At 49.8% G+C, this 27303-nt stretch overlaps 1 protein-coding gene across 5 annotated transcripts in view; it reads right to left on the bottom strand.

Annotated features, from left to right (window-relative positions):
- Lhx2 (LIM homeobox 2) overlaps positions 1–18592 on the bottom strand; it is a 30517-nt gene extending 11925 nt beyond the window's left edge. Inside the window, exons 1-3 of one of the 5 annotated variants that reach the window (XM_031370105.1) lie at positions 18067–18592; positions 4369–4571; positions 3031–3458 (exon numbers count right to left, since the gene is read on the bottom strand). In XM_031370105.1, the coding sequence (XP_031225965.1) occupies positions 3031–3458; positions 4369–4568 (628 nt within the window). In that variant the 5' untranslated portion in view covers positions 4569–4571; positions 18067–18592. The other 4 variants (XM_031370104.1, XM_031370103.1, XM_031370108.1 and 1 more) reach the window with 4 other exon arrangements.
- Positions 18593–27303: the final 8711 nt, after the last annotated feature.

The raw sequence follows: 27303 nt of genomic DNA, 5'->3' as shown, positions 1-27303 counted from the left end.
GGGGGGGGGGGAGAGCTGAATGGAGAGTCTTGGAAATAAAGGGGATATGTGGTGGGGAGTCCGCGTGACAGAACTAATCCCGGGCTCAAGGAGACAAGGACCCTATGGAGAAGACTTTTCCAAACGGCTATTGGCTAGGAAGTCGAGCCAGGAGGAAAGAGCCTGGGAAGCCCTAGGTGGCCGGGCCAAGGCCCTGCCGGCCGGCGTGAAGGCCGGGGTTGGAGCTGGAGCTGGAACTGACGGAGCCAGAACAGTGGAAGGGGCACCGATACCCAGACCCCCTCACTCGAGCCCCTAAAGCCCGGGGCGGTGTGGTGATTCCCCAAGATCAGTTCTGGGGAGGAGCGAGGGGCTGAGAGAAGGGGGGGAGGACCAGGGCTTTCTCCCCCCCTTTTTTCCTCTCAATTAGGCCGATTCAATGGAGCTAAAGAGCTCGTAAAATCATGAATAATTTACTCGTGATCTGTTATTAACCCATCGGGTTTCGAGCTCTTGTCGCTGGGACTGAACCTGTAATCAAATCTGACTTCGCCTCATTTTACTAAAGACGAGACTGTAGGTTCAATTGTCTAAATAATGGATTGGAATCAAATCAGTAATTACGCCGCCAGGCACACACATACACACACACACACACACACACACACACACACACACACACACACACACACACAAAGCTGGGACTCAGGGAGGCCGAGCCGGCCAGCCGATCTGCTGGAGACTCCTGCGACTGTGGAGCGCAAACAGCGCCGCAAAGTGCACGTCCGGGGCCCCTCGCGGGCTCCGACCACCGATTGTGAGCCCCAAGCCGACCTGCAGCCCCGCTCTGGTTTCGGGAAGGTTTGCGTCCTGCCTCTGGGCGAGGGCAGCGCGCCAAGACCAGAGGGGCCGTGGGAGGCGGGAGGCCACAGCTCCCGCCCCGGAAGAACTTTCCGACCCTACGACCTGAGGCCTGGGTCACCCTTACAGAAGCCCGGGGCCCAGGGCCCCCCTCTCCCCCGCTACGCCCCTTCCCACCAAGCGTCCAGCTCTACATCCCTCCGTAGGACAGTCCCCTCGCCCTCGGGCGCCAGTTTGCAAAGTGTCCCAGTGTCTGGCCCCTGGATACGGGCTTACACAAGCAAACTGTGTCCTCGCAATCCGAAGCACGCCTTCCCCTTCCACGAGCACTTGCCCGCACACACATCCCACAGCCTCACTCTCACTCTCTGGGTCCCACGTTCCAACCCCAGCCACCCCAAGGCCCACACTGCACCCGCTTCTCTCCTGCGGGCGCCGGGAGGCGAAGGAGGAGGCGAAAGAAAGATCTTGGGAAGTCTGGCTAGGCCGGGCAAGCAACTTAGTCCCGGGAGTCCCGAATAACTGAGCCGCACAGCCTTGGGTCCGAGCGCCGTTCCTCCCAGGACTGAGAGTCCAGGCGGGGTAAGGCCGAGACCCACGCGCGCAATAGGAGCAGACAAGCCGAGAAAACAGAGGCGGAAAGAATAGAACAGAAAGAACGGGAATGAGTGTGGGGGCCAAAGAGAAAAATAAGGTAGCAGAGGGGCCTCTCCGGAACTCAGCTACCAGCCACATCTTCCCGCTGCCTCCTGGGAAGGACAAGGCTGATCAACAAAAATCAAAAATAAAGCCCGAAACCTCTCATTCTTTTTTTTTTTTTCTCAGTCACAAACCGGGTGCCAACCTGGTGCGTCCAGGAAAACATCAAACAACTCCCCCCACAGCAGATACCCCGGAGCAGATCCCCCCCCTTTCTTAGGGAAACTGACCCACATGATAAATAGCGGCTATTTGGTTTGGGGAGAAACGGGCCTGGACCGAATCTACTCTACTTTAAGGCTAGTGGGTGATGAGGAAGTGAGCTCTAGGGAACGTTATCTTTAGTAGTACTTTCCTTTCAGCAAATTTTAAATCGCTGAAACAACCACCACTTTATCACTTATCCAACCAGGGGTTGCATGTTTCCCCTCCCTAATAGGTCCCAGGATCCTCTATCCCGCTATTTCGTTGGATCCAAAAAGGACCTACTCCACTAGCCCACATTCCCTTCCGTAAGCAGTTCAGAGTATTTAAAATCCTAAAGACCTTAATTTCTGCCCCCAGCCACAACCGGTCTACAGCCTTGGTTTGTTTTGGTCTTCCAACCCCCCCCCCGCCCCCATCTTGTGATTTAGACTAGGGGGAAAAGGAGAAAAAAAATGAGCATCGGATTTGTCACAAACTTAAGAGAGAAAATGACTGCAAATAAACTAGTTCTAAAGCCAGGCGAGTCCTAAACCTTTCCTGGCCCTTAAGACTTCGGGCAGATGTTTCTGGGCCTCAGACCCCCCCCCAGCCCCCGCAACTGTTCAGAGCCAGGATGGTGCGGGAGTCCGCTGGAAAGCCCCGGACGACAAAGAAATGCGAATTGAGCCCCTCATAGCCCACTGTGAGGATCTGCCAGCTCCAGTGTCTTTGGTGAGAGCAGCTTGCTAGGAGGGGAAGGAAAATCCCCGAGACCTGGAGGTGCCGGGTGCCTGAAGATCCGGCTGGACAGAAGGATTCATAGCCCTTGCTAGTAACAGCTCCAAGCCTGCCGCCCTGGGGACATTTCATATAACCGGGCTGCAAGCCAAACCCAATGGTGCTCTCGGCCACTGCCAGCCTTTTCTCTTGGGACCCTCACTGCCTAGAGCTGTTGGTCTCCCTACCCTAGGCCACGCCGCCACTCCGAGCTTGTTTGGCGTCGGCGCCTCCTTTCCTCCCCCACCTCCCGCACTTTCTGTACAGCAAAGCGGGTGAGGCAAACCGAAGGCGACTCCAAAATACAATTTCTCAGTGACAAGGTCCTGCACCTGGATCACCAATGAACTAATGCATTCTCACCTAACGCTTCAACCGAAAGAGCACCGACTGGAGGCCACAGTGCTAAAGTCCTTTCTATCAGGTACACTGGTGCATAGGGACAGGGGCCAGAGTACCCACAGTACACCAAGCACACTGAAATCTTCCCCGCAACGCCGCCAAGGCTTCAGACCGTCTTGCACTCACCGGCGTTGTAGGCTGCCAGATCTGCCCCGGGTCCTGGACTCTTGCGCTTTCTTGGCCTCCCCTTCTGCACAGTGCCCACGCCGTTGTAGTAGGGAAGACCCAGCGGATTAGCCCCGGCTGAGCCCAATCCTGCACTCTTAGCTGCTGCGGCTGCAGCTGCCGCCGCTGCCACGTCGGCATGGTTAAAGTGTGCCGGGTATTCGCCCTGCAGCAGTGCTTCGAAGTGCAAGCGGCAATAGACCAGGCTGTCCTTCATGCCGAAGTGGTCGCCGGTCGTCAGCATCTTGTTACACGTGGTGCATGTGAAGCAGTTGAGGTGATAAACCAAGTCCCGAGCACGCATCACCATCTCTGAGGCCGAGATGCCCAGGTGGCAGCGGGCACAGCGCTGCACAGAGAACCGCCTGTGGGGACCATGGAGGGAGGGGCTGTGGGGACAAATGGTTGGGTATCCCCCCATATCCCTATACTCCTCCTCTAGGTCTGTTGCTATCATTGGGGGTGTGGGGTGTGGGGTCCCCTCCTCAAGATGGACGGCCTGGACCCACTAGAGGGTTAGTGTGAAGAGAGTTAGATTTTAACCCAGGCCTGGCCCTGCCTGAAATAGGTTCCCTTAGCCATCTTCACACCCACAGGAGAGTCTACTTTGTGCAGAATCTGAGCAAGTCTTAAGAACGACTTTACTTAGAATGGGGAGAAACGCCCTCACTTACCCCTTCCTCAACCTTTGCCCCTTCCCTCCAGACCAGCACCTGGGAATCCTACACACCGCTGGAATTTGGAAGAAGCAGAGATGGGGAAAGAGAGAAATAGAGACAGAGACACACAGAGAGAATCCATAAATAGACCCTAACTCTAAAGCTGGGTAGGAGAAAGAAGAGCTTGGCCCCCACTCTTTAACCCTGGCCAACTTTTACAACCGGCCTCACCCCCAGCCCGGAGAACTGCTGAGCTATCCTAGCTCTTCCTCCAATTTGGTCTCACTTTGTCAGCCAGGCTGCCAGAGTTTCGGGGTGTCTTATTTCTGTCTCTTCTGGTTGAGTCAAGAAACTCCAAAAGGGAAAGTAGTATGAAGACCCCACCCACCTACCCATCCAAGCTGACTTTTTAAGCACCCTGAACTCAGAAAGGAGGGTAACGTTGGCTTTTCTGTTCCTCTACTTCATGATTCTTTCCAAGGGTGCCCCGAATTGCTAATTTAGAAAGTTGTCACTAAGTTTGGTGGGTGCTGGCTTGGAGAAGAAGGGTCTTTGGTGGGGCAAACTGTCCTGCGAGTGAAAGCAAAGGAGGTGGAAGGTGTGGGTCCCTGAAGGCCAGCGGGGTCTGGGTAGGATCTACCTGTAGTAGTCTTCTTTGCAGTAGATGCTGCCATCCTTGCTGAAGCAGGTGAGTTCCGACTCCAGGTTGAGCTTGCATTCACAGCACTTGAGGCAGCGCATGTGCCATTGCTTGTCTACTGCCAGCAGGTAGTAGCGGTCAGAGATCTTGCCCCCACAGCCAGCACACAACGCTGCCCGGTCACTGCTGATGGACGGCATGGTCTACAAAAGGAGAGAGACAGAACACCTCAGTTAGGGGCAGCCTACAGCTGTGCTCCCACCAAGAAAACGGCCTGAGCTCCTTCCCTGGCCCTGGCTATCCTTGAATCGGCCTAGAGGACGATCTAGCTGGGCAGCCCATTTTCTCCATCTACCAGGCCCAAGCTGCACAGCTCAGCTCCAGGCATCCACCGAGCCAAGCCGCAGCAGCACCACTTTACAGTTTTAAGTTGTTCTCAGGCCTGAGGTCTCCCTATTCCTGCCCTCACGCCCTTGCCCCAGGAATGTCCCCGCAGCTTTTAAGTACTGGGACAGAGGGGGCTCTTCCCCCAAGCTCTCCAAAGGAATTCCTCAAAGTGTTTATTAAAAGTGCTGGGCCTCAGAAAAGAACTAAGTGGGTAAAGTAAGGTGAGTATTAAAAGTCTCCCTCCACAAGTACGACTCTTCAGAGAGGCAGCAGGATTCCTGGCCCCAAGCCCCAGTAGCCTCTTGATCCTTAGACCAAAGGTTCAGCCCAGGGCAGGTCCAGCAACTTCTGGTTCCCGCTTGGGTCTTGCTAGTAGGTTAAGTGGGATATAGAGCGACCTTCCAGGAGTGTGCAAGACAGGCCCATCTAATTTTTTTCCTAATAAAACTGAGCAGCAGAGGTTTATCCAGAAAGAAGGGCTCAGGGGAAACCCAGAGGTCACGGAGCTGTGGCTCTAGAAGGGAGAAACTCGGGCCAGGCTTCCCACCTCCTCGGTCTCTAAAGGTCATTGCAGCCGCTGCTTAGGCAGCGCCTGCTAGGCTGGCCCCGGGGGAGGCTATTTGGGGCCGGGACGGCAGAGCCAGGTACAGAGAACCTAATGGAGTCTCCTTCCGCAGAAGCCAGGCCGGGACTGAACTCCGAACCATTGCCTGGCCAAATCTAGCCAGTTAGGAACACGAGTCACGATCAACGGAAAGTGCTGGCCCAGATGTCGCAGAGCCCTGAAACTGAGCTAAGGAGAGAATCCCAGACTGCCAGAAGACTGAAAGCGACTCAAACCAGCTAGAGCTTCCACCGGTTCTCCCTTTTCCCCGAGGCATCGGCGCCAGAACCAGCAGCCGAGCAGTGGAGAGTCAGGACTGTGGACCGGAGCGCCGGGAGCGGGGAGAAGAGAGTGGCCTCGCGCTTCCACTTCTAGAACAACGTTCTCCTCCACCCTCGCTGTCCAGATCTGGGTTTCAACCTTGATTCCCTCTTCCTCTCTAGCAAACGAGTTTCCCCTGAGTCTGGCGCCCCAGGCCTCGCACCCTGTCCAAGGATCCCCCAGCCTTGGTCCCGTGCGTCTCGGAGGACTCTACCTAAAGTTCGGGGAACAGAGGCGCTGGCTGGCCCCGCCAGGTCCCAGCTCTCAGACCCAACTCCACAGCCGCGCGCCTACCGTCTCCGTGTCGCCGCGGTCGATGGCGGAGCTGATGGCCGGAGCCTCGCTCTTGACCCTGCGGTCCATCTCGTCGATGACCCCGTGCACCTCGGGGCCCGACAGACTGTGGAACAGCATCGCGGCGGGACCGGGGACGCGGCTGCCCCGAGGAAGGGCTTGCCCCTCGCCTCAGCTGCCTGGCGCTCCCGGCGTTAACCGGCCCAGTGCATCGCCACCGCGGCCCCGGCCCCGCCCGAGCTCGGCTGCGCCCCCAGGCCGGGCTCCGGGCCCCGGGCGCCCGAGGGCCAGGACGCCTCCCGCCGAGGCGTGGGGGCAGCTACATCGCGGGGCGCCTGGGCGGCGGCGCCGAAGCCAGGGTCACAAGGGTAGGGGGTGAGATGGGGGCAGGAGACCAGGGCAGAGGTCGGCGCCCGCTGTGGGCGCTTTCACGCCGCAGGCATCGCTCGCTGGGCTCTGGCGCCCAGGGCGCAAATCAGGGGCGCAAACTCTGCCCCAGGCGGCGGTGGCTGCAGTCGGGGTTCACCCAGGAACAGCTAGGTGCCCGCGGCGGCCCAGATGCCTGCACGTCTCTTTCCCCCGGGGTGTGTTCCCAACCAAAGGCAAACTGGAGTAGGGGTCTCCGCGAAGCCTGCGAGCTGAGCCGAGCCACCCGGAGAATTGAAGAGGAGGAGGAGGAAGAGGAGGAGGCGGCGGAGGAGGAGGTGGAGGAGGAGAAAAAGGAGGAGGAGCAGAGTGGGAGGAGGAGCCGCCGGCCGCGGGCCCAGCCGCGCGCAACGCTACCCAAGCGCGCGCCGAGCTCAGCCTCGGCTCCGCAGTCCGCGCCAGCGCAAGCCTCCGCGCCTTTTCTACAGCCGCGCCTGACATCACGTCCTGCCGCCGTGCCATTGGCCGCCCGGCGCCCCAGGCCTTGGCAGCGCGTGCTCCGGGAAGGCGGGAGACCCAGAGGGAGGGGAGAGGCTAGAGGAGGAGAGGAGCGGAGAGAGGAGGTGGTGGGAGCTGGTGGGCGAGGCTGGAGGAGGAGGCGCGAGGGAGGGAGAAGGGAGAGCGCGGGGTTTGGAGTTTCTAAGCTGCGAACAGTTTCCTGTGTTTCTTCAGGAAGGAAAATTAAACCTTTCCTGGAGCCTCTGTTCTAAGAAAGCGCCGCCAAAGGATGCTTGAGGGGGTCTCCATTCTCCCCCTTGGCCTCTGGAACCTGGGGATGAGGAGGGGCAGAGAAGACAGACCGAGAGTACAGTTTCAAGAGCCTTCGGCTGCTTCCCGCCCAGCTGGGCTTCGGTCTGAGGCGCTATTCTCCGCTGTGCTGCGGGCAGCGGCGCAGCCCTCCTGGGGACCAGGCGCAAGTGCCACCAGAGCAATGACTCCCACGAGTAGAGGGCCGGCTAGCATATCCTCTCTCAAGTGAGCTAGGGACTGTACTGTCAGGCGTGTTTCTCCAAAGCTCTGCAGTCTGGAGGCACGTCTTTCTCAGAAAAAGAAACAAGGAGTCCATAGCTCTCCCATGTACGTGCAGTGTGATCCTGAGAAAGTGACTCAACCTCCTTTACAATGTTTGACTTTCTCAATGGGAAACAAGAAGGTCCCCTCCTTTTGGTGTTTGGGTGTGATGAAAGAAAGAAATGAATGGAAAATGTATATAGAACATAGTAGGCACTCAGCGAATTTCTTAATCGCTCCCTCCTTTTCTTTTCCTATTCAGACCTTCTCAATCCGGGATATACTTGGCAGTTCTTAAAGACCAGAACTTAAAGGCCTATTCTTTTCCTATGGGGCACTCCATCCCACTAGCACTCCCTCACTCCCACTCTGGATCCACCCAGCCACCTGGTTGCACAAGAATTAACAATAACATGGCCTGCCCAGCAAATCCCAACTGCCAGCCCTGACTCTCTTAACTGAATCCGAGGCAATGGCCAGGTGTCTGGTAGAACAGGGAGGGATTCGGGAAGTTAAAAAAAAAAAAAAGTGATTTTGGGTGGAAACAAAAAAGGGTAAGTCAGTTACTGAAACTCTTTTTCTGGGTTCATTTTGAAAGTTGCTTTCTTTCCATGTAACAGTGGGTAGACATGAAGTCTGAAATGTCAGTCTGCTTGCCTGGCAAAATCAAAGGGAAGCCAGGACCTCTGTAGTTTATCTCACAGGACACACAGTTGAGGCAGCACGAAGTCACACTTTTTACATAGTGTACATTTTTTTGCACACAAGTATGTGTTGCACTCATGGTGTCTAAGCTCGTGTCCATGTGTGAAAGTGCTCACGTCCGCCCCTTTTTGGCAAAAATACAGCCAGCACGGATTTTATCTTTGTTGGCAAAACCCTAACCAGCACAACAGTACAGGGGGTATTCAGGTGGACAGCATACCAGAGAGGCATCCAGGCATCCGAACGCCCACACTAACACTAGTTAGTGTGCTAAGGCGAACCTACTTGATCTTCTGTGAGCTCCTACCAGGTGTATTTGCAAAAACTCTTCAAGGTATACATGCGTGTGTACACACTGCATGTGCAAAGATGCTCTGACTTTAGGGAAAGGCCACCAATCTAAAGACAGGCACGTGCATGTGCAACCACACAGAGAGTCCTTCAGTGCCCACGATCAACTCTAGGAATATATTAGCACGTTATATTGGGGTATCTAGGACAGTTGTTTTGTTTTGTTTTGTTTTCCTCAAAGAAAGTAGGAAATGAAAATTGAATCTGGGAGTCACCAGTGTTGATCTGGAGGTTATTCAAGGGGCAGGAAACTTTGTAGGAAGCCTGGGGTGATGTCCTTGGTGCTGGCTGGACTCAAGGGGCTGGCTTCAGAGCTGGGGAGGGGACCCTTGGTGATTCTTGTTAAAAGCTGCCCAGAGGGTAGGAAATTATACCCATAAAGAGATGCACACCATTCAGTACCCACCTCTCTGACCGGCAGTCCCCATCCATCCTTGGCCTCAACTCTCCGGCTGTTGGGATCCCCACCCGGGGCACTTCTCTATTTATTCCTCGCATCTGGCTAGGATGCAATAGTGTCTATGGGAGGCTCAAGCTCATCTCCAGACGTGGGGAGGCATCTGGGCACCCCGGCCCTGGGTTCACAGGGTGCTAAGTTTGTTAACCATTGGGGAACGTGGCGCAACCGCTTTGCCCTGTCCTGGGAGACTAGGCAAGGCGAGGAACAGACTGTAAACACAGATCCTGACACGTGAGTGACATTTACACAGTGCGAGGAGCCTCAGCGGAGAGAAAGGCAAGGGGTGGGGGGTGGGGGGATCAGGCTAGGACAGGTAACTGAAATATTCACAAATGCCCTCGACCCTCTCTCCCTGTCAGGGGTAAAGCACCCTCAGTTCCCGGTACCCTGCGTTTTGTGGAAGGTGACAGGTGAACGGGATTCAGGTCTGGCCACTGTCGCCACTGCCTACCTCCCTACCATCTGCTTCCCCTCAGACTAGCAGACCCGCCGCATAATGAGGTAGCAGCCTCCAGCCGGCCACCGTGACTAACTCAGAACAAAAGCGCTCCTCCACGCCTTCTCCAACAAAAGGGCCACCAGCCCTGGCGCTCCCCGAAGGCTGCTGGGCTCCCGGCTGCCGGCTGCGGAGACGCCGCGCGCAAACTTCCCGGGGCTCCCGGGGCAGGCGGCGCCACCCGGCCGGGGCCGCGGAGGGAGGAAGCGCCCAGCCTAGGGAGAAAGTGAGGCCAGGCTGGAGGAGGGGATAGGGGGAGGAGGGCGCCGGCCGCAGCGGAACCAGGGTGATTGATCTGCGCGCTGTTCCCGGCGCTCTGTCCCGTTATTAGAGCGGCCAAAGCAGGGCCACGCAAATACCCTCGGAATCGCCAACTAATTGACGCTGCAGGCAACTATTTCATTGTGCGCGCTGGTTTTATGTCTTCATAGCCGGTGATTGACAAGGTGTAATTAGTCATCTCACTCGGTGATAAACATGGGCACCCTCCTCCCGCGGCATCAGGCCGAGTGTACCAGCAGAGGAAGCGATAGTTGACGCTGATATACCATTAAATCAAAATGAAGACGTTCAGAAGTGTGTGTTTGCTGTGACGCTCTCGTGGTTTATTTCTCAAATACGGCACCAACAGATTTACTTGATTTGCAAGTTAACTACAACATTAACTGGTTTTATTTATTTTGCCTCTTTCCTTCCTCTTCCTAGGCAGTGATGTTACTCTTGGAGAATGTGAAGACAGTTTGCTTTTTGACAAGCGAGCAAGCGGGCGCCCAGATTTCTACAGCCTTTGGAGTCTCCCTGGAGGGAAAGGCAGATAGAACAAACCTCGGACTGGGGAGCCATCCTGGAAGGGCTCGGCACAGGGGAACCGCCCCACCCTTTGCCCCAGACTCTCCTGCCTGGGGCGCCCGGCTTGGTACTACTAAAGGATTGCCTCGAGCTCTGAGGATGAAGTTGGGGTTTAGGGGTCCGGAAACCTCTTGAACAACAACTGTGGGGGAGACAGAGACTCTGCCAACATTTCTTCCCGGCCTCACAACGGAAAGGACTGTTTTCTTAAAGCTGTTGACTTCAGTCACAGAGCCAGCCAGTGGCCTGCCACTATTGCCCCTGTCTCCTGTGTAAAGCATAACTTCTCTGTGTTTGCTTGTACCATTCAGCAAATTACATTCCTTGCTTACTAAAGTGGATCTTGCTCAGATAAATAAGTATTCTCTCTCTCTCTCTCTCTCTCTCTCTCTCTCTCTCTCTCTCTCTCTCTCTCTCTCTCTCTCCTCTGTTACTGTTACCGCTGCTAGTTACTGTTACTGCGGCTAGTTACTCATTTCAGAAACTGGCTGCTTACATTTTAAGTAGGAAGAGGCCTGATCTGTTTTGAGAGCATCAACTGAACAAAGCCACCAGCATCTGAAAATCCGTCTCCAGGTTACCCCACGTGCCCCAGGAGACCCCCACTGGGGAATGGTTCCTGTCCTTTTGCCTTCTTTCTAACCTGTTTCTTTCTTATAGAGCAGAAAAATGAAATGATTTTTCCCCCACCAGGCAAAGGAATGTGGAAAGGAGGCAGCACCAGAAGAAGGTAGAGTGAGGGTCACAGAGATGGTCGAGGAGCCCTGCATCTTCAATGAGGACTGTCTTCCACCCCCAGGCTTGCTGGCCTTGTTTGGGCAAGGGAAGGCTGCTTTATATTGATGAGAGAGGTTGTGCTCAGGCATGGCTCTTTCACTATGAAATCTGTTCATTGTTTTGGTCATACCATACAGAGATCTGCTGATCACCAGTATTGACAATATAAGTCAGTGGGACCTTCATTATTTCCAAGAGGAGCCCCAGGTCTGTGACACTAGAACAGAGAAGTAGCTTGGCCCATGGCAGGCAGACAGGAGCCCAATTCCTCCTCCTCTTCTCCCTGCAGCGATCTGAACAATTGGGGGAAAAAAAACCCGCCTCCCTGGGCGTCAGCTGAGAAGGTTGGGGAACTAACCAGGGCTCACGCTCTCTCTCTCTAGGGCCCTGTTAAATGCACTGAACTTAAAATGAAACACGAAGTGTGAATTTCAGGTTTGAACATGATGCATCGGGAAATGTGAAGGTTGGCAGCCCTTTCCTCCCTCCTGCCTTTCGGTAGCAGGTATTAATATTGTATTAAATGTTATGAGAAAGTAAGGGCTGTGGAGAGGAATGTGCTCAGATGCAATTTTGTCAAGGTTTTTATCTGTGATTATGGTTCCAGATGTAGAAATTCCCGGAGGAGAGAAATGAGGGGCTGCTGGCATGTGACATGTGTTTTAAGGTGTTTGGCAGTGTTTCTCAAAGTGGTGACAAAATGTTCAATTTTATTACAGGGAATTGGTAAAAGAAATACGAATTCTAGGTCAGAGATTATTCACCTTCAGCAAAAACAATTTACCATTATTGATTAGGGTGTGGAAAGTTTGTATCTGGGCCCTTCCCAAATCATATTGTCAACAATATAAATCTGTCAGATCAAATTATTCTTAAAGAACAATTGCAACAAAATACACAGTAACTGATTGCATTCTCCTCCTTCCTCCAGATAATTTCCACAAAAAGGTACACATTGCTTTGGAATGGAAAGGAAAGTGAATATTATAACAAGAATCCTTGCATTTTGTGAGCTACAAGGATACCTTGTATCTAGAAGGTCAATTCTTTTTAACTTAGTCCAGAATAACAGTTGGTCTTAAAAAGGACATTTTGCTAACCCCTGCTTTCAGCCTTTCAGATTAAAGAGAGCAATAAATTATCCTACATATGAAACTTAGTTGCTTAAATGAGAATCAGGAAGCTTCTGTAGGAGGAAGTAGGGATGGTGGTGATGGGAAAGGAAGTAGAAAACCCACCAGGTGGCTGACATCTCTTCTAATTGCATGTACTTGATCCTAGAAATTTTTCCCACCAGTGTTTCTTTATTCCAAGGCATCCCTCTCAGAATGCAAGACACCCTAAACTCCATTTTGAACACAAGTTTATCTAATAAATCTTTTATGAGCTTCACATACACCAGCATTAATAGATTGGGGCTCACTAGCCTGAAGGTGGGTTTGGTAACTACTTCCATAGAACAGAAAGAGGTTTTGCTTCAAGATTCTGGGATTTTGATTTCTCCTGGGATCCCCTACCAAAGGCCAAAAGACTGTACCCACTTACGGACCCTACTGCAGGTTACAAGTCATCCCACACCTAGCACACCCATTCAACCCCATCCTTTCTGTCATCCTAACCAAAGGATGCTGCTTTGTGCTCTCCAGCCTTGACATGATTTTACCATCACAGATCATACTAGGCTTCAGCTCAAATCGCACCTTCCTTGGGAATGCAGAAACTTCCTCTCTTTAGTGTGGGTTCAGGTACTTGTTCAATCTTCCAACAAGAATAGTGAGTTTGGGAGAAAAAATAGTCAACATGACTACCATGTCATCCAGAGCTCTTAGCAAAAGACCTTTAAGCCCCGTCCAACTTTTCCCTGGGTCTGATTAGCAAATCTTTATTGCTGTCCAGGGAAGTCGCCATTGTCTCTTTAGGTGAGAAATGAGTCATTTCCCACAGATGCTTCAGCTAAAGCCCAACTTCTAGGCACCCCCTCCTCCAACATTTTTTTTTTATTCTTCCATTAATTAAAACAACTAATGTCCCATTGATTATCTTTGCATGAATGGAAATCATTAGAGCCCTTGCAGGTATATGGGAAATTCTGTTTGCTTAAGTATTCACACTTTGATTTCCTATAGACTCAGTTTTTTCAAGCATAAAGAGATTCAAACAAAACAAAACAAAAACAAATCTTTGACACTGCAATGAAATATGAAAACTAGTCTTCAATGAGCTTGTGAGGATCTCTGGCAGGAAGAGGTGTTCAGATGGCCCTGTACTATCACTGAAGTTGACCCTCCAATAAAGGAGTCCTAGACAGTTAAGGCAGACATTGATAGGTTGGCAGACTCGGGTTTTTAATTTGTGCTTGTTTGGAGTCATACAAGCTCTTTCAAATTGACTTTCAAACCACTGTGTCAGCCCTCAAAAGTGAATAAGAAAAAAAGGGAGAGAAAGAGGAGGAGGAAAAGGAGGAGGAAGAGGAGAAGGAGGAGGAGGAGGAGGAGGAAGAGGAGGAGGAGGAGGAGGAGGAAAGGGACTGGACAACTGGATCTGTTTGAAACTTCCCAATCAGTTGGCTGGTTCAGCTTGCCTCCATTTCTGGGGGCAGCCATAATTAGAGTGATCTATTTTGCATTTACTTCTCTGTGCAAGCAGTACATTACCCACTCTTCCCTTGCTTATTAAACAGTGCCACCTGCACCAGACTCAACAAAGCTCTTCCATCAGTCAGGCCCAGCTAAGGGTCCCAGACCATATATTACCATTAACTGAAGCTCGGGTGAATAGTTGATGACAAGTAAAAGTAGTTTCTGGGACCTGTTTTTGAACAATATTTTCAGCAAAAAATTATGAATTCCTCAAATTGTCATCTTTTATAAACCCATTTTATTTTCTCTATATATTAACTTAAACAGCAATTATCAGGTTGTTTAATTAATGTACTATCCTCTGCATGTCACCAAGGTGCTTCCAGCACAAATGTTCATAGGTACTAGCCAATGCGGTCAATATTTTGCCACTCAAAGCCTCTGAAGCTGACCACCTTGATAGCTCTAATGGTATAAAAAGGATCTGAAGAGCCCAAAACAAGGCTAAGAAGCAAAGGACAATTTTCAGGAAACTAGTCTGAATCCAGACAAGAGGGACAGGCAGAAGAAAGTGAGGCAGGAGCACAGAGGGGAGAGGCAGAAAATGAATCTACATAGGCATCAGTGGCTTAAGAAAGGCACAGGAGGTTCCCAGCAAACATGGAACCATTGCTGACATTCAGCTATGTTCTAACAAACTCTGCTTTCCAAAGCTGATGATTTACACATCTTTAAGAGCCTCGAACCTCACTGTGGCTTGTTCTTTTAAAAGCTTCCTGCTTTGTTCCAAATACTGCTTATCGTTGGCATTGTCAACAGCTCTGCATCTGGGAGAGATTAATTAAGTGATAGGTCAGACACAATGAGGTGAAAGGGCATGTCCACCCAATCAGAGCTGATTCATCCATTTCAGGATGGATCAACTTTCTTTTTGAGAGAGAGAGAGAGAGGCCAATTTTGGTTCCATCTCAAGGGGGGATTTGTCAGTAGGGATGTCTGAGCTCCTCTGGTGAGGTGTACATAGCTAAAAAGAATGTTTTGCAAAGAGAAAAACTCTAAAAATCTACATTCTGTCTTTTTAAGGTATGAAAATAAATCTCAACTATCAATCCTGCCTGTTTGCTTAAGTTTCACAATCTGCTGAGAGATGATTTTCCTGAATGTGAGTCTCTTACAAAATAGCTAATTGGATGGTTATAAATAAGATTGCTATATAACAATAAAAATTTAAAAGTTCATTTTCACTTCCTCCTCATCCCCCGGGTGACTGATGAAATGCAACTCCTTCATCTCAAGTCCACTTTTTAATTTCTAGAAGGAAAAATGAGAGAAAGACATAGGAAAAGGAGCCAGAGAGGAGGGGATGAAAAGAGGAAGGGGGGTGGGTGTTCCTAGGTATCATGGACTAAATTTTCCAGACCAATTAGAGATTATCTTTAAACCCCTATCCTCCACCCACTCCACACCTTTCTAAATAGATCTTTAGATTAATGAGAAATTAGTTAATTGGGGAAAGCCATGTGGCCAGTTAGCTTGGTTCCTAAGCAGAAAGGGTGGACCAAGAAATGGTTTCCTCTTTATCTCTTCAGTTGTACATCAGCATAGTTCAAAACTGGTTGCAAAATTGTGGTGTGTGTGTGTGTGTGTGTGTGTGTGTGTGTGTGTGTGTTTATGTATCAGACAGATGAGTGGCCAGACAGACATGTAAACTCTGAGCCTGTGAACAAGGCTGGGTCAAGTAAAGTGGTTGCTCTGGGAAGACTACAAATAAGATATTTGGAATATTTTTACTTCATTTTTGAACATGTCTGCTAATGAAATTGCTATTTTTTTAAGGTCTTTCTTTTGAGATGGATCTTAAGCAATGGTAGCGATGTTTTCAGTTGACTAGCCATTCATTTCTCTTTGCCAAAGAAACCAAATGCTAGTATCTTAGTTATCCAATTCTTTAAATCATCTGGGATCTATCTATATTTCTAAAACTGAGCAGAAATACTTAACAGCCTGATCAATAGCCATTGACCGTCAGCACACCTCGCTACCCTAACATGCACAGCTTGATCATGTATATTTGATCATTGAAAAATTCAAAGCATCTTTCACAGTATATCAAGCTTCCCATAAAATTGTCTGTGGTCTTAAAAAGAATGTGAGTTGTTCTCTCTCCTGTATTCATCTATCTATCCATTTACACACACACACACACACACACACACACACACACACAGAGAGAGAGAGAGAGAGAGAGAGAGAGAGAGAGAGGGAGAGGGGGAGGCACACACACACACACACACACACACACACACACACCCCTACCTCCTTCCTGGAGAATTTATTGCTCATATATTTGATGAAGAACAAGGTAATTAACTGCAAGGCTGTACATCTGGGCAGTACTTCATATCCATTGCAATAATAAAACACTTTTTTCACATTTTAGCAAAAGAAAGGGTTACTTCTGCCCACAGATTCAGAGGACCCCAGAGTCTCTGTCTGCAAAGCCTCCTTGTTATAAATCCTGCCTTCCTCTTAAGTGATGGCACTCACAATTGCACCAAAGGGCACTAAGTTTACTGTGCAAAAGCATTGCAAAAAAAAAAAAAAAAAAAAAAAAAAAAAAAAAAAAAAAAAAAAAAAAAACTGGTCCCTTCTCAAAGCTTTAGCATTAGTATGTGGTAGTTTGAAATATATACATATATACATCTGGGTTCCTCAATACCCAATCTGCTTGGCAGCAAACTGGGGCAAGGGTCCAAGGGCTTATCCTGTAAAGGACCACAGGTACAAAGTGCATTTTAGAATCCCAAGGGCTGGTTTCCTGAGCCTGTGCCACTATGATCTAGGTACCCCCAAAGGAACCAGATATATAGAATTTTCTCATATCCAGGGCTCAAAAAAACTGATTCTAAGTTTCTCCATAAGGGAAGCCACAGGCCCATTCAAATCACACTAGAGATCTGACCCAAAGAATACACCTGGCAGATGTATTCCAAGTTCCCAGTGCAAGTCCTTAGAACCTTAACCCCAGAAACCATCCCTACCCCCAGCCAGGAAAAAAAATTACCTGCAGAACCTCCCATCTCCGGAGTCCCCTGTTCTGTATTGCAAACTGTGCCCAACACAAATTATTTGGGGGCCCTTCCTTCTATAAGCAGCAGCATCTGGGCTAAGGCCCCCTCCTTTAAAAGAGGGGGACTTCATATGATAATACGTGTAATATGATATGGAATGACAGAATGCATGACAGTTGCCCATAATACAGAGAAGTCAGTCAAAGGACAGAGGGGACATTTGGATAATTACCATCCATTGGCTAGTCAATCACTCGAACAGAGAGAAACTGCACAAAACCCACAATGGAGTTGGGAAACAAAAGAGACCCGAGCCAGACTCAGGATTAACCGGTCTAAAGCGATCTAAATGCTTTTGTGTCTGAAGAACTGAGGCTCCCGGGTTGCCCCCCCTCATCCCAGGGAACTAATTGCGGGGATCAGAGTTAAGGCTTTTTCCTTCTTTTCCTATTTCTCTTTGTAGACTGCTCACCACGCAGTGAAAAACAAATGATTTCTCTCTGTGTGTTCATTAAAGTACTTTAAAGTTAAGGAGGTTCAGGAGGGAAGCGAGATGTGGCCCCCTGTCCAGAGGTTGAGAGTCTTCTACCATGGAAGATGTTAAAATAGTCTCCCTTGGCCTTAATTCTTTGTTTGAGGGTAGGGTCTTTCCTTCTTGCCCCTTGGAAACAAATACTCATGCACCTGACTGGGACTGGGCAGCTGTCTTCGTTCTGGCAGAGATGGATTTGTGGTACCCAGCTTTGAGTGAAAAGTGTCTCTGTGTTGCCTCTACACCAGAAAAACACCAGGTCCCCTGCCCTGAGTTAAAGAACTACACATCTAATTAAGTGGGGCAAAGGGGCAACAGAAAGGCGCGTCTAGCCTTCAATGGGATGGTGCTACGGACTGCGATGGTTGTAAATTGTGGGTAGAGAGAAAAAAATCTTTGTAAATTGAGGAGTGAGAAAGAGGTAACGACCTCTTCTAAATTGGGCAAAAGAGAAAATAGGCTTGTTTGGGAAGAGGGAGAGAGACCTATTTCTTGTTTAGGAAAAGGAGACGAAATGGGATGATTCCTGTAAAGAGACATCAGGAAATGGTGACTTCAGAGACTGAGAAAAGATAGTGAGAGAGAATTCCTTAAAGAGATGGATACTAGAGCTCCGTACCCGAAAGCCAGATCCTCCACTCCCAGGACTGGAAGACTGGTAACTATCACCCAGTTCCTTCTAGGGTCTCAATACACAATTCACCTCTTATCCCTGACGGGCCCTTGCAAGTTCCGGGCTGGGTGGCAGCCGCAGCTTCAGTGATGACCTGCGGGTGCCCGCGGTGGCCCAGCCTGGTGCCCTACGCGCAGCCCTCCCAGTCCCGGCGCCCCTTACCTTGGTGAGCCCTCGGCAGCGGGTGTGGCCGGCTCTGCGGGCGGCCCCGGGCCAGGGCCGGGGCGCAGGGGGCAGCGGTGCGGGACTGGGGGGCAGCAGCAGGGTGAACGCTGGAGGGGCTGGCACGGTGCCCTGAGGAGGGGACGGGGCGGTGGGCAGCCCCGGGGCCTGGCGATGCCCGCAGGGGGCCGGGGAGGGGCGCCGGGGCGCGGGTCGGGGGACCAGGGGCTCCCTCCTGGGGCCAGTAGGGCGCTCCAGCCTGAGGGGCCGGCCCGGGAGCCCGGGCAGCGCAGCGATCGGAGTGGCTGCTGGCTTGCCTGGGCTGACAAATCAATCAGGGTCCGCGGAGTCCCGGGAGTTGCCACCCTGACTGCTGCGTGCGGTCCCCGTGAGCCCCGAGCTGCCAGCTGACGGCAGTCTCCAGTGGGCGAGGGCCGGCCGCGGTCATTAGGCTGCGGGCGCGGGCGGGGGCAGCCGGGCCGGCGGGAGCGCCGGGAGGAGGCGACCGCGCCGCAGCGTCCTGGCCTGGGCGGCCCGCCCGCCGCCGTCCCGCGCCCGTTGGGCTCCTCGCCGCCACCGCCCCCCCCCCGCCCCCGCTCCCGCCCCGTCACTGGCTTCGCCCGCTCCGCTCCCCGTTTGGCTCGGCCCGCCTCCCTCCGTCTCCCTCCATCCCCGGTGTCTGTCGATCTTCTTGTCTGCTGTCTTCCCCGATCCCTCCCTGCGTCTCCAGCTCATCTCTCTTTCCCAAGGTGGGGCTGCCTCTCTTACCCCTCGCTGCTCGCCCATTCTCACCATTTTCTCCCTCCCTCTCATTTCTACTCGCCCCCCTCGCCCCCGTCGGCCCCCTGCCACTCACTACCCCCTTTTCCCTCTGCTCAGAAAGATTGGTTGTTCTTTCCTGTTCCTGTTTGGAGCAGAGGTCCCCAGAATCCAACTCAAGTCGTTTCTCTGCCCTGGGACTTCGGACAAGTCACACACACACACACACACACACACACACACACACACACACACCCCTACCCCGTTGCAGTTTCATTATCTTTAATACACGCTAATAAATAAGGAAGGTTGTGAAGCAGAGTATGAAAGGAGGATGTGCCAGTGGCTCTGAATCTCCTTCTGAACCTCACACATTTGCAAATGCAGCAGCCTCGGTGGCAGCTGCTTGGCGACTAGGGCACCCTGAGACCAATTTAGCAGGAAGTGTCAAGGGTGAGTTCTTCTGGGGTCTCCGAAGCCTCTCCTGAATCGTGGCTGTGGTTTCTTAACGCCTACTCCAGATTTTGGTTGGGCACAGTCCAGAGCTGGGTCTGATATCCCAGGCTGTCACCTACTGGCTTTTCCTTACCAGGCCTCATGATTGGCTTTTAAGCACCAAGAGGTGTTTCCTAGATGGAGTCTTCAGAGTCAAACAGAAGTGAGTTCAAGATCACTTATGTGGGCAGGTAACACCACTCCAAGCTTGCTTCCTGAGTCTACGAAATAGAAACAATTACTAGTTTTCCTTTTAGAGTTGAGAGTTAGATTATTTATGGTTTGTCTAATGTGCCAGTCTATGGAGGTTTCCACTCTGCCCTAGCTTTTATTCAGGTTCTGTGGAAGAGATGGCAACTCACAGTCAGGTATGGTTTCTGCTTTATGCCCTGGCTTCTAGTTGGGGAGACAGGCTGGTATGCAGGGATCCATAGCGTGATCGCAGATGAGTGTGGTGGGAAAGTGGTTTGGAAGGGGGATGGGATCAGGAAGGACTTTCTCAAGGTGTGGTCATAAAAGCAGAAACCTGAGGGGGAGACGAGGATGCAGTCAGCTAGAAAGGAGTACTAAAGGAATGGGCGAAAGCTGTGGAATGCGTAGAGACAGACTCCCCAAGGTCAGAATGCCTTCAGTGCCTAGGAGAATGGGGCTGAAGAAGTGGTCCAGACTGAGGGGGCGGGCCCTATGCATCTGTAGGACTCTGGACCTCAGTGGTGGGAACTGCTCATATTAATCTACCAGTTCAGTCTTGGTTTCATGTTTCTGACCTGGAAGAAGCCAGGTCGAAGCCTTTTGCCTTTAGTCTTTCTCGTTCTCCACCAGCCTACCTCAAGCACTGTCTATCTCAAGGTGTCATCTTTTTCTCTACCCAAGTGACCGTCCTAAGAGCACATATTCAGGGTTAGTTCTCTGTGTCATCAAGTCAGGCACATAGGAGCTGTATCAGTGGCCAGGGATCCTCTGCTGTGTTGACCATTGTTCCTACTAGACACTTTGGTACACAGGACATCCATGAGGAAGTCTCACAGAATGCTTGAGACTGGAAGTTCTCTGAGGGTAATCCTGTCTTGAGAATTGATTTACTTACTCGGTATCCAGGGTGCAAGGTAGACACAGTAACACTTACTGGAAGGATGGAAACAAAATAAAGCTTCCAATGAGAGCGTTGAAAAGAAAGCAGGACTCAAATGAGCCGTGGAGGAGGAGACCTGTGGAGAAATAACCAGCAGCAGGCAGAAAGGTCTATAGAGAGTTCTGGAGCTCTTCTTCTGTGCCAGGTAAGTAGGTGTCAGGCACTTTTCCTGCAGTAACCCGCTAGCCTTCAAGGCGTCCCTGCCTCTTGGGCACGGTTACCATCCCTTTTCTGATAAACGGCTAGGGTCCAGAAAGGTGAACCCCCCTGGCCCAGAGTCACACGGCCTGTTCTAGGGTTTGAACTCGGGCCTGCTGGTTCTTTTCCGCTAAAAGGAAGAAGCAAAGAAAGAGAAGGCAGAGCGAAGAAGGAGACAGCTGAGAACAAAAGAAGGGCGGTGGTAAAGGAGTTAGCTCCTTTAGCAAGTAATTTTTCAACTTAAAAACAATTCCCATTTCCCAGCCCTGCGGAGGCAGGCTCGGCGGATCTGAGGCAAGGCCGGCCCTCTGACTCGCAGGAGCCTGCCGAGGGGCCCGCGAGCTGCTTCAAAGCCGGCCTCTCCGGCACAGGCGCTTTTAAACTTCACACGGGGAAACTTTCCAGGGCTGACTTTCTGCACTTTGTTTCCAAATCAAGAGATGGGGAAGTCCCTCTCAGCCCAGCGGGGAGGAGAGCTCACTTGCCCTGGGGTCTGGGCTTTGGAGGGACTCCCCAGGTTGGGTGACCTGGCCCTCCCCTTACACACAGATGGGGGCGGGGACCTGTCCCCTGCTTATGGTGGTCTCCAGAAGAGAATCAGGGTGTGGACTGTCCTTGGTTTCTTAGTGGGTGATAAGGACTCTTCCCCCTCCCCCCGCCCCACATCTGCTTCTTCCTAGTTTCTCCTAGTAACAAAGTGGGACCTTCTTAGGAGGACCATAATATTCTGCATGCTTTTCTCTCAGCTGCAGCTTCAAAACCAGGATCAGTCCAGCTGTCATCTTCTGATCCTCACGTCCACAGGCAGCAAGGGTCTTTCTAACCCTCAGCTTCTTCTGATTTTGGGATCCAGATTTGGTTTTTGGACGTTCATCAAGAGGCTGGCTCCGTGAATTTTAATTAAGCTGTCTCCCCCCCCCCTCATTTATTACTAATACACTCCTCTTAACTATGATTTATTTGTTAAACAAAGCACCATAAGCCATCACTTATTCATCTTAATTTCAACAAAATTAAAGTAGTCGCTGTTAGATTGCACCTAATTGCACTTGCAATGAAAAGAACGGAGATGTTAATCAAAATAAATTGAAGATAAACAATAAAATCATTACATCTTTCGACGGTAAGTGTAACTAATCAGTTTTGACTCGAAGCGACTGAACAGGAATAATGAATGTGTCACCGAAGGCTGGTTCATTAAGAGAAGCTACAGAGACCTGGTCCTTGGGGCAGTAGTCAGACACCCTGCCCATGTGGCCCTAAGGATTCTTGCCCCCTGGGTTGGGCAAAGGGGCTCTAAGGAGCAACTGAAGCTGGTGGTAGCTCTCAGGATGGATGTCATGGGTGGAAGGGCTCAGAAGCTGCCCTGCCACAAAACGGTTCTCTCATTCTGTTAAGGCAGCCAGAAATCCCATGCTCATTCCTGGACATACCAGGTAACCATGAAAAGAGCAAGATGGGCTGGAAGACAGTCAGACAACAGCTCTGCCAAGGACACAAACAGAAAGACACACCCCAGGGGATGTAGTCGAGAAGGCCAGGCAGATAGAACCTAGGAGAAAGAAAGAAATGGAAATAGAAAGGACCATGAGAAGGAAGGGAAACTGAGGCATCCTCTCTACTCCCTGAGGGGGGGGGGGAGGAGAGAAGCAGGTGGCTCTGCATAAATGGAGGCAAATGGAGATAGAGTTCAGAAAGTCTCAGAACCCCAGAATCCTCAGGAGTCCAGGCAGGCAACTGACTGTGGGGATGAGACCGCAGGGAGCATGATAAGGATCCCTGAGTGGAAGACCTCAGTCTGTGAGGTCTATATTGAGGCCCTTCCTCAGGGAATGTGGATATAACAGCAGAACCAGCAAGAGGCCAGCTTGCATTGTAAGCTCCCTATGCTGCCTTGGCCATACCCTTTCTTCAGGCTACAGAAGTTGAGTTACCTTGGGAAGTGGGAAACTCTAAAGATGTAGACACCTCCTCTGAGACTGGAAACAGACAGGAGAGGCAACCTGAAAAACATTAACATTTTTTGGATCTGTGTGGGTGCTGGGATCAAACCAAGGGCCTTGTATATGCTGGGCAATGGTCTACCATTGTGCCGTACCCCAAGCCCTGAGATATGTTTTGTTTTTAAAATATATCCAACTTGTGCTTAGCCTTGAGCTTTACATAGGAAATACACCGATGAATTAGCTCTAATGCCTCTGTGCCCTAGTTTTCACATCTTTAAGTCACATTTAATAATAGAACTGACTGCATATGCTTACCATAAGAATCTATCTATCGTCTGTCTGTCTGTCTGTCTGTCTGTCTATTGTCTATCTATCTATAGGACCTTGCTATGTAGCTCAGTCTGGCCTCATACTCACAGTATTTTTTAGTTCTTCTGAATATAGACAGGGTAACAGGCATATGTCACCATGTCCAGCTTAAAAGAGTTCATGTTTGCAAAGGTTCAGAATGGTGTTCAGCTTTTGGAATAGGCTTTATATGTTTGTTAAATAAATTTAAGTGAATTCATGCTTTGATGGGGTATATGATTCAGCAGAGAAAATTGGTCCTTAACAGCCAGTTCAATCCAACAAGAAAGGGTCATAATAGATGAATGTCAGGATGTTTTGAGGCCTAGCATGGAGATGAATACTCCTGTTGAGCAAATCTAGAAGAAATCAAAATTAGATAAGGGGAAAGGGAAGGAGAGGCAAAAAGAACCTATGTGGGCGAAGGTAGACACAGCGTAGGAAGCCGAGCAGAGTTGGAGTGGCGGTTGAGTAGAGATGGGGCACTTGTATCTTGATCCTTTTGTCAGGGGCCACCAAAGAACATCGGAGAACACAGGGGATAGGGGAAACACAGTTGATTGTTTTTAAACTTTATTATTTTTAGTATTGCTTCCAGTGTGTTTCTTATACCTAAAAGTAAAAGCATGACTTTTTGTATCAAGATTTCCTCCCTTCCTCCCTCTCAGTCCACGTGCTTTTGGTAGAGGCAAGTCCTCCATGATATGGGAGGGAACATGCGACCTAAGCCAATCAGTGCATCCCACTCCAGTGGCTACAGTGATTGGAGAAGGGATGGTAATTCCACCCAATGGGAGCTGATCCAGGGTTTGGGCTTGAGGACCTGGGAGAGGTCTTTAATCCTTTCTGCGGGTCTCTAATCTGACAGGATTTAGGCTTTGGGGCTGCTGTCACAATCTCAAGACCATGGGGATTCTGAGACCAAAGCCAGCACAGCAGAAGGCTGCGCAACGGAGCAAAAGGAGCCCCAGTGACATCGTTTGAGCCCCAGATCCAGCCAAGATGAAGGCAGCTCTAGCCCCTGGCCCTTTTAGTTTCACGAGCCAATAAATTCCTTTTTGTTCAAGCCAGTTTGGGTTAGGTTTTCTGTCACTTGGAACAGAAGTACAGGCTTCAGACAAGAATAATACAAGGTCGTGTGTTTTAGTAACATGGCTCTGGCAGCCACTGCTAGGCACAGGAGCCTAAAGGAGCAAGCTTTGAGGCCACCCCCAAAGAGGGCTTATGACAAAGGGCAGGCAGAGCAGGAGACTGTCATAGTTTATCACCATAATGTGAGGCTCAAAACAATGGAAATGATGTTTTGGGTTTTTTTTCTGTTTGGGGTGTGTCCAAATGCTTTCCCACCCTAGCCCTACCCCCACACAACTAGGGCTCACACTCAGTGCTTTGCTACAGCTCCATTCCCAAGGGAGGATTATTTTCTCCCATCTTTCCTTTCTTTTTCTGTGTGGTACTGGAGTTGAAGCTCAAAGATCTACCACTGAGCTATACTCCCAGATCTTGGTTCTTTCTGTAGAGCTCAGGTTGATCTGGAACTTGAGTTCCTCCAGTCTCACCGTCCTGAGTGTTCAGAGGAGAGGCTCACCTCTTTAATTTTGATAACCTGGCCTCTGACTTGCTGTGCTTCAGGTGATGACCTTGAACTCTTCTAGCTCTGCCTACTGAGCTCTGACATTACAGGGATGTGCTTCCATGCCCAGTAATGGGATGCTGGGACTTGAACCCAGAGCTTTGTGTGCTAGGCAAGTACTCAATCAACTGAGCTATATCCATGGCCCCAAGGGTGGGTTCTTTAAAAATAATTTCTCTTTTAGCTTCTGGAGATCTCAGGTAAGGCTTGTCACTGGATGACTTCTATTTCTGCTTCCTTCCTCAGATGAGATCCACACTTTGCATCTAAGTCTATCTCTGATAAGGATACTGGTTATCAGATTTCTGGTATACTTGTGTAATACAGGATGTTACTATCTCAAGGTCTTAATTTAATTATATCTGCAATGACTCTTTTTCCAATGAATTCTTTTTTTAAAAAAAAGATTTATTTATTGTTATATGAGTACACTGTAGCTGTCTTCAGACACACCATAAGAGGACATCAGATCTCATTATGGATGGTTGTGAGCCATCATGTGGTTGCTGGGATTTGAACTCAGGACCTTCGGAAGAACAGTCAGTGCTCTTAACCGCTAAGCCATCTCACCAGCCCTCCAATGAATTCTTATTCACAGACTCCACAAGGTGCATATTTTTTGTGTGTGTGTGTGTGGGGGTGCAAGGTTAGCTTATTTGATCAATCACAACCAGAGTGGGCAATGCCCTCTGGTTCCCAAAGTCCAGGGCAGTGGTCTCCCATAGATATTTGTCTCCTGGGTTTGCCACTTTCCAGCCTCATAGAGAAAACATAAAGCCCAGGTTCAGGGAGCAATTCTGACTCAAAGGAATAGGCAGAAGTCAGTAGAAGAAGATATTCAGTGCTCTCTTCTGGTCTCCATGCATATATATGCACAGGTGCATGTGCCTGCGCATATACTTGTAAAGACACATGTACATAGCAATCAATCAATCAATCAATCATTTTTTAAAATGCATTTTTAATTTCCCATGTGAAACTCAGAATAAAGATAGGATTTTAAAAATATTTTTTTATTTTTTGAGATTATAATATAATTATATCATTTTTCCCTTCGTTTTCCTACCTTCAAACCCTCTCTCCCATGTACCCTTCCCTGGTCTCTTTCAAATTCATGGCCTCTTTTTCTTTAATTGTTATACACACACACACACACACACACACACACACACACACACACACACACACTTCTCCCTAAACATATAAATGCAACCTGTTCAGCCTGTAAATGTTACTTGTATCCTGTTTTCAGGGCTTATCATTTAGTATTTGACAACCAATTGGTGTTCCTTCCTCTGTGGAAGAATATTTCTTCTACTCTCAGCATTATTTAGTTCCTGTGGTTCTTTGTCTAGAGTTGTAGACTCATGAGTTTTCCCCATCCACATTAACATATCTGTTGACATCATCCTTGTTCAGGTCATGTCTAGGCATCCATGTTGGTGAGACTCTATAGTGTAGCCTCTGACATTTCTAGGAACCTCAAACTCCCTGTTTCTCCTTCTCTTACGATCTTTCCTTCTCTTCCACAATGACCCTTGAGCCTTAGATATAGGAGTTGTGAAGTAATTGTATCAGTTGGGACTGGGCTCCATAGCTCTGTATTTTGATCAGTTGTGGTTTTCTGTGATGGTCACCATCTGTTGTAAAGAATAATGCTTTAGTTCACATTTATTTATTGTGTGTAAGTGTGTGTGTGTGTTTGTGTGTGTGGCACAGGTGTAGAAGTAAGATGACAGCTTGGGGGATGTGGTTCTCTTCTTTCACCATGTGGGGGTCTGGGATTGAGCTTAAGTCTTCAGACTTGAAGGCTAGGGCCTTCCCTCTCTGACCCATCTTGACAGCCCCCAAGGATAGGAAATAGTGAAGATAGACTTTAGAAAGGGGAAGAGTTTGGCTTGGTCAGCCTAGAGTCTTCGTTGTTATCAGCCAGGCCTCTGAGAACGAGGCTCAGAAGTACCCTGAACGTCCTTCAACCTTGGGTCTGGAGTCTCTATTTCCCTCAGTCAACTTCTGATCCTAAGCAAGACAGGTGAACTTGCTGACATTTGCTCTGAGCCAGGCAAACAGCTCAGGGATTTCATGCATCAGCTCAGCTTTTCTACTCAGAGTTGGCAACTGTTGCCTTTCACAGGTATGGAAACTGAGGCTCTGAGGGAGAAGTGGCTTTCTTAAACTTGTAAACTGGCAGCTGCCAAAGCCAGGTCTCGAGCCCACAAACGTTTGATCTCAAAGCTCATGCTTATACCTAAGATACCAGCATGCTGGGAGCAGCCTTGGGGGTTCTGCAGTGGACATAGAAAGATGTTCTTGGGCTGGATCCTCAGAGTTAGCAGCAGACAGAGGTGGTCACTGGAGATGCAGTGCTCTAAAGAAGGGCTTCTGAGATGTTTTCTGTTCTCGTTACATCTGAGAAAAAATTGATTAAAACCATTTTACATTGACTTATTTACTTTATTTTGTGTGTGTATGTGCATGCAAGTAAGTGTATGTCTGTTCTCTCCCTCCACCATGTGAGTCTTGGAGATCAAACTCAGGTTGTTAGGATTAGTGCTGGGCACCTTCAATTCACTGAGCCAACTCATTGGCCCTCACTTGAGAAATTTTTAGGGGACCTCAGGTATATAGATATATACATAGGTGTATAAGTCAAATGCCAACTGATAATAAAGCAGGAAGCATTTATTTTAAAAGTTTTTTTTTTTTTTTTTTTTTTTTTTTTTTTT

This window comes from Mastomys coucha, unplaced genomic scaffold (assembly GCF_008632895.1).
Source record: "Mastomys coucha isolate ucsf_1 unplaced genomic scaffold, UCSF_Mcou_1 pScaffold15, whole genome shotgun sequence".
Classification (NCBI taxonomy): Eukaryota; Metazoa; Chordata; class Mammalia; order Rodentia; family Muridae; genus Mastomys; species Mastomys coucha.
The sequence above is the reverse complement of the archived record's forward strand: the minus strand, read 5'-3'. Positions and strand labels throughout refer to the sequence as shown.